The 6,457-nt window shown below is 58.6% G+C and overlaps 1 protein-coding gene across 1 annotated transcript; it reads left to right on the top strand.

Moving 5' to 3' along the window:
• The first annotated feature begins 261 nt into the window (after window positions 1-261).
• On the top strand, window positions 262-4,159 carry LOC119878179 (ral guanine nucleotide dissociation stimulator-like). The gene is made up of 6 exons (XM_038588896.1): window positions 262-399; window positions 786-896; window positions 1,497-1,690; window positions 2,280-2,339; window positions 3,230-3,413; window positions 3,656-4,159. The coding sequence occupies exons 1-6, from the start codon at window positions 262-264 to the stop codon at window positions 4,157-4,159; spliced, it is 1,191 nt and encodes a 396-aa protein (XP_038444824.1).
• Window positions 4,160-6,457: the final 2,298 nt, after the last annotated feature.

The raw sequence follows: 6,457 nt of genomic DNA, 5'->3' as shown, positions 1-6,457 counted from the left end.
GGGTGCACACAGTCCTTCCCTGGGGCCTGTGGACAGGGTGTGGTTGTGTCACTGTGTGCACAGGCCATCGCCTGCAGGGAGGGGGGGTCGGCAGCACGAGCGCTGCCCCTGCAGCTTCCTCCAGGAGTGGGTCAGGGAGGGGGTCCCAGGAAGTGAGGTCACTGCCGTGTCACAGAGCCCAACAGAACGGAACCCCCGTAACCAGGCACCCGCATCCAGTGCAGCCCCCTCTCACTTGGCTGGAGACATCTGCTACTAGAGATGTTCTCTTGCTGCCGGCCCACGTCTGGGGGCTCTGGCTCCCAGGAACCCCAGGGGTGCGGCTTGTTCCTATGCTGTAGGCAGTGGCTCCAGCATAGGTACCAAGGTGTCAGGGCGGTGATCAGGAGGCGCCGTCAGGTAACACAGCGCAGGCCAGGCCAGGCCCCCGTGCCACCATCCTGGGAGCCTCATCCCCTCCTCCTCAGGTTCAGGGAACCAGGGATGTGTGGGCAGGTCCCATCCAGGCTGGGGGACGCTGCAGGGCGGCACATTCCCCGGGGATCCCTTCAGGGTCACCCTGATGTCAAGGTGGGCAGGGGGGAAACAGGGTTCCTGAGGTCCTCTACCCGCCCCAGAGTCACTCCGAGGCCCTGCAGCCACATCCCTTTGCTGTTCCCAGGGGCGGTGGGTGCCGCCTGCACTGTGGGGTGTCTGGGTGGAGGCAGCTGGGGGTGCGGCCCAGCCGAGGGGGCCAGACCGGGCGCTGAGGCCTCCTGCCTGGCTGCCGGGCACTGTCTCCACAGAGCTCCACCCGGGTCGTGGGGCGCGAGCGGGAGGAAGGGGTCGTCTGCCCCACAGCCTCCAGGAGCAGGGAGGTGCCCTGCGCAGCTAATGGAGGCCAGCGCGGGCTCAGGGTGAGTGCAGGGGCTGGGCCCCCCGACACCCGGGCCCCGATGCGGCAGGAAGGACCCCGGGTCCCAGAAGCCAGCCTGCACCTACCCCCTGGGCCCCCCGACACTCCTGCTCCCACATGAGTCTGGATCCCCCCCTCCCCACACCTGCCCCCATGGCCCTGCCCCTGCCTGGGCCAGATGCAGAGTCCCTGCGCACAGATGTGTGGGAACATCAGAATAGAGCCCTCAGGGGAGGCCTGGTCCCCGGGGGTTAGCGCCTGCCTTCCCCCAGGCCTGATCTCCGAGGCCCGGGATCGAGCCCCCTGGGCTCCTGCACGGGCTGCTTCTCCCTCTGTCTGTGGGCTGCCTCTCTCGGTCACTCTCTCTGTGTCTCTGGAGGTCCTTGTAATGATCCAAATATTTTGAACATTTATCCTCTGAGATTGTTTCTTTATTGCATAGTTGGTCCTGTTTGTGTAAGAGACAGGCAGGGAGCTTGAGCGGGAGAGGGAGCCCCAGCTCCTCAAGCCCACGGGGCCCCAGCGCAGGGCCTGCCGGGGCGGGATCCCAGGTCTCCTGGCGGCTCCCTGCAGGCTGCACGTCCCCTCTGTCCCACCTCAGGGTGCAGGGGCCGCGGCCGGGAAGGGGCATCAGATCGTCCTGACCAAGCTCACCCGGACGGAGCTGCTGGAGTACAAAGTCCGACAACTGCTGCTCGCCTTGCAGCGCAGGGACGTCATCTACATCTTCAGCTTTTTAGAGGATTATCGTACATTCGCCACCACGGACGAGGTGCTGGACCTGCTGTTCACCGAGTGAGCACCTGCCCCTCCGCAGCCCAGGGCTGGGCCACCTGCTGCTGGGGAGGCTGGGGATGGTGTGAGCTTCCCGGCCTCGGGCTGCTCCCCCGCCTGGAGCAGGGTCCCCCAGGGCCTAGGTCCTGGAGGGCAGCCCCGGGGCCTGGCCTGTGGCGGGTCGGCCAGAGGGGCTGTGCCTGTGCTCAGCAGCCGTCCTCCTCCCCGTGACCAGGCCTGTGCCTCCTCCCTGCCCCCCCATCACCAGGGTCCTGAGCGGCCTGTTTCCCCATTGAAAGGGAGGTTTGAGAGTCCATCGGGGGTCTGTGTCCTGGGGCAGCCAGACAGGGAACCCCGGGACCCCCCAAGCCCACTAAGATATGGGCCATGGGCCTGGCCAGAGCCCTTTCATGCTCAAGCCTTCAGGAGGCCCCAGCAGGTGCGGGCACTTCTCCGGGAGCTGCCCGTGGCCCCACGCACAAAGCTGACTGCCCCCGGGGCACAATGACTGCCCCCGGGGCAAGGCCTAGTCGGGGTCAGAGGGTGAAGCCCCTATGATGAGAGGTCGCGTCCACAGGACGATTCATGGGATGTCCCTGCTCTCCTCTAGGTATGGGTGCATCGCAGATGCGTGGGGTAACAACGATGTGGTCCTGCAGTGCTGGAAACTGTGAGTGACTCCGGCTCCTGCAGGAGGGCCTTCCCTCTCCTGGAGGGCAGCGAAGGGGCTGTGGGGCGGTGGGGGCTGCCCCCTCACCCCACACATCTGCAATTCCCGTGACAGGGAAAAGGTCTAATGCCCCTTCTGGAAAAGAGCAAAGGAGAGCGGTGGATGGGGTGTGGGCTTGGTGGGAGGCACTGAGACCCCTCAGGGAGACCTTCTCCATGCCCCCCCAACCCTCTCTCTGCCCCACACCTGGAGCCCAGAGCAGAGGGGGTGGGGAGCATCGTACTCCCCAGTCTGGTGGCACCTGGACCCGGGGGAACAGCAGGTGCTCAGGAGGGCCGGTGAGGGCTCCCGGACCAGGCGGCCCCCGCCCCGTGGGAGAAGGGAGATTAGAGTCAGTGGAAGGACACCCCCGGGGGCCCCTCGGGAGGGAGGCAGCACAGAGACCAGGAAGGAAGGTGGCGGTCCCGGGCGGCTCCTGGCAAGGCCTGGCAGGACACAGAGCCCGAGCCCTCCTGCCTTGGAGCTTCCCAGAGCAACAGTGTGTGCAGTGAGGGCAATGACAGGCCAGACGCCCCCCGTCCCCTGATGCCTGCCGGTGGACTTAAGGGGCAGGTGGGCAGGGACCAGGCTGAGGAGGGAGCCCTGCTTCCCCAGGAGAGACGCTGATGGTCACCCCCTGGGCCTGGGCTCCCCACACAGAGGTTGCATCCCAGCCCCTCCTCGGGGAGCAGGCCTGTGGCAGGCAGGACCACCAGGTGGCAGGGGGACGAGGAGCAGGACTGGTCTCCGACACCCTGCGCGGAAGGCCGGGTCCTGCAGGGCTTCCCCGGGACACCTGCATGTGACAGAGCCCTGTCTTCTGATGCCTGTTCCCGCCTGTCCCTCCCCAGGGCCATGTCCTTCATGATGGAAATATGGCTGAATTATTATGGGGACGACTTTCATCAGTTCCCAGAATTTCCCTCCCTTATAAAACTCCTGGAATTGTTAAGACAGCACAGCCACACAGATGCGCATCTCCGGGCCCTGCGTCACCTGAGGCAATTCAGACGCCTCCATGCAGCAGAGCGAGAGGCTGGGGGTGAGGAGGACTGGGGGTGGCCGAGCTGGGGATGGGGGGGCCGCAGATCCAGCCTCCTTGCTGCTGGACCAGGAGCAGGGGTGGGCTCACACCCCACCCCACGGGCTGCAGCCTGGGGACACCTCCCAGGGCTCTTGCCCTCACACACATCGAGTGGCGGGAAGAGTGGCCTTGATTTGGGAGGGACGTGGACAGTCTGTCCTGGTGGTGATACTTTGTCTTCTTGGATCTACAGCTTCGGCCCGAGGAAAACACCCTGAACCCACTCTGGATGCACCCCAGCTCCACCGTGGGGCCTGCTGCCCCGTGGGGCCTGGCTGCTGGGGCTGAGGGCTTGGCCTGCGATGAGCCGCCTGCTGGGGAGGCAAAGCCCCTGCAGATAGTGGTCACTGCTGCCCTGCAGGAGCCCCCTGCACCCCTGGGAGCCCTGGAAGAGGAGCAGGCACCACCCCCTGCTCTCGAGGTCGTGGATGTGCCCCAGCCACCTCCTAACTCGATGGAGCAACTGGCCTCGGGGATGGAGCAACCTGTTGAACCACCCGAGGAGCCCGCCCCAGCTCCAACTGTGGAGCCTGGGGAAGGTTCCGGGTCTGAAGGGATAGTGGCTGCTGGAGATGAGGACTTGGTCAAGGCAGAGATGCTGGCTCCTGAGGTGAAGGTGGTGCACGTGCTGGTCGAACCTATGGTTCCCTGCCCCATGAGGAGGAGCCACCTGCTCCCATGGCCACCCCGGAAGTAGGCCCTGGTGCCTGCAATCGGGGTCCCCAGAGGGCCAGACCTGCAACCTGCCTCTGGAACAACCTGCTTCGATCCGTTAGCAGCCCCCTGACCACCTCGGGGGCCCGCCCCAGCTCCCACCGCGGGGCTCGTGATGGCTACAGCCCAACAGAGGCTTGCCCTCCCTGTTATTTCACTGTTTCTATTTTTGAGTTTTTCTTTAACCTGTATAATAGCTTATAGAGTTTTATTGCAATAAAGGATAAGTTAACTTCACACAAAATTGACTCTGATGCTTTTAAATTACACATCGTGGTACTTTAGGTCCATTCACAGTGTCAGAGGCCCCAGAGCCCAGGGCACTGGGAGACACAGCCGAGGATCTGGGGCTCCCCCAGCACAGGCAGAGGCCGGGAGGACAAAGGACAGCCAGGTCTCTCCTGCCGCCGGGTGGCCCCGAGCTGTGCAGATCGTGCCCCTACCCTGGAGCACCCAGACCCCTGCACATTGGGAGCTGCAGTAGTTACTGTGGGAGCTGACTCCAGAGCTGGACAGCTGGCCGCCGCTACTGTGGTTGTCCCTCCTGGTGTCACCCTGTACCTGGGCCTGAGCAGGGGCCTCACAGGATAAAGAATCCCACTGAATTGTAGACCTGGTAGAGGGCTGGGCAGCTCCCCCAGGTGCACACACCTGAGAATCAGCACAGCAGGCCCCTCCCCCAGAAGACCAGCTCGAAGGTCAGAGGAAAAGCAAGTTATTGACCAAGCAGCCTGGAAAGTTCCAGGGGAAGTCAAGGGATTTACAGTATATGGAATCAGAGGATACTCCCCTTGTTTTTTCTTTTCTGTTTGTTTCTGTTGTTTCCCCACCCCCTTTTTTTTCTTTTTTATTTCTTCTTTTTTTTCCCCCTTTTTCTCCTTTTTCCAGTACAACATGTTGTTGGCCACTCTGCACTGAGCAAACTGACTAGAAGGAAAAACTCACCTCAATACTAAAAATCAGAAACAGTCCTCTCTCCCACAGAGTTACAAAATTTCGAATACAATTCAATGTCAGAAAGCCAATTCAGAAGCACTATTATACAACTACTGGTGGCTCTAGAAAAAAGCATAAAGATTCAAGAGACTTCATGACTGCAGAATTTAGAGCTAATCAGGCCAAAATTAAAAATCAATTAAATGAGATGCAATCAAACTGGAGGTCCTAACGACAAGGGTTAACGAGGTAGAAGAACGAGTGAGTGACATAGAAGACAAGTTGATGGCAAGTATGGAAACTGAGTAAAAAAATAGAAAGACAATTAAAGACCATGAGGATAGGTTAAGGGAAATAAATCACAGCCTCAGAAGGAAAAATCTACGTTTAATTGGGGTTCCTGAGGGCGCCGCAAGGGACAGAGGTCCAGAAACTGTATTTGAACAAATCATAGCTGAGAACTTCCCTAACTGGGGGAGGGTAATAGGCATTCAGATCCAGGAGATAGAGAGATCCCCCCCCTAAAATCAATAAAAATCGTCAACACCTCGACATTTAATAGTGAAGCTTTGCAAATTCCAAACATAAAGAGAAGATCCTTAAAGCAGCAAGAGATAAGAAATCACTAACTTTTATGGGGAGAAGCATTAGGACAACAGCAGACCTCTCCACAGAGACCTGGCAGGCGAGAAAGCGTCAGCAGGATATAGTCAGGGTCCTAAATGAAAAGAACCTGCAGCCAAGAATACTTTATCCAGCAAGGCTCTCATTCAGAATAGCAGGAGAGATAAAGAGCTTCCAAGATAGGCAGAAACTGAAAGAATATGTGACCACCAAGCTGGCTCTGCCAGAAATATTAAGGGGGACCCTGTAAAGAAAGAGGAGGTCCAAGGGAACTATCCACAAAAACAGGGACTGAATAGGTATCATGATGACACTAAATCCTATCTTTCAATAGTAACTCTGAACGTGAATGGGCTTAATGACCCCATCAGAAGGTGCAGGGTTTCAGACTGGATAAAAAAAAGACCCATCTATTTGCTGTCTTCAAGAGACTCATTTTGGACAAAGGACACCTACAGCCTGAAAATAAAAGGTTGGAGAACCATGGACCATTCAAATGGTCCTCAAAAGAAAGCAGGGGTAGCCATCCTTATATCAGAGAAATTAAAGTGTGTCCCAAAGACTGTAGTGAGAGATGAAGAGGGACACTATATCATACTAAAAGGATCTATCCAACAAGAGGACCTAACAATCATGAATATTTATGCCCCGAATGTGGAAGCCGCCAAGTATATCAGTCAATTAATAACCAAAGTTAAGACATACTTAAATAATAAAACAC

This window comes from Canis lupus, unplaced genomic scaffold, assembly GCF_011100685.1.
Source record: "Canis lupus familiaris isolate Mischka breed German Shepherd unplaced genomic scaffold, alternate assembly UU_Cfam_GSD_1.0 chrUn_S1127H1298, whole genome shotgun sequence".
Classification (NCBI taxonomy): Eukaryota; Metazoa; Chordata; class Mammalia; order Carnivora; family Canidae; genus Canis; species Canis lupus.
The sequence above is the reverse complement of the archived record's forward strand: the minus strand, read 5'-3'. Positions and strand labels throughout refer to the sequence as shown.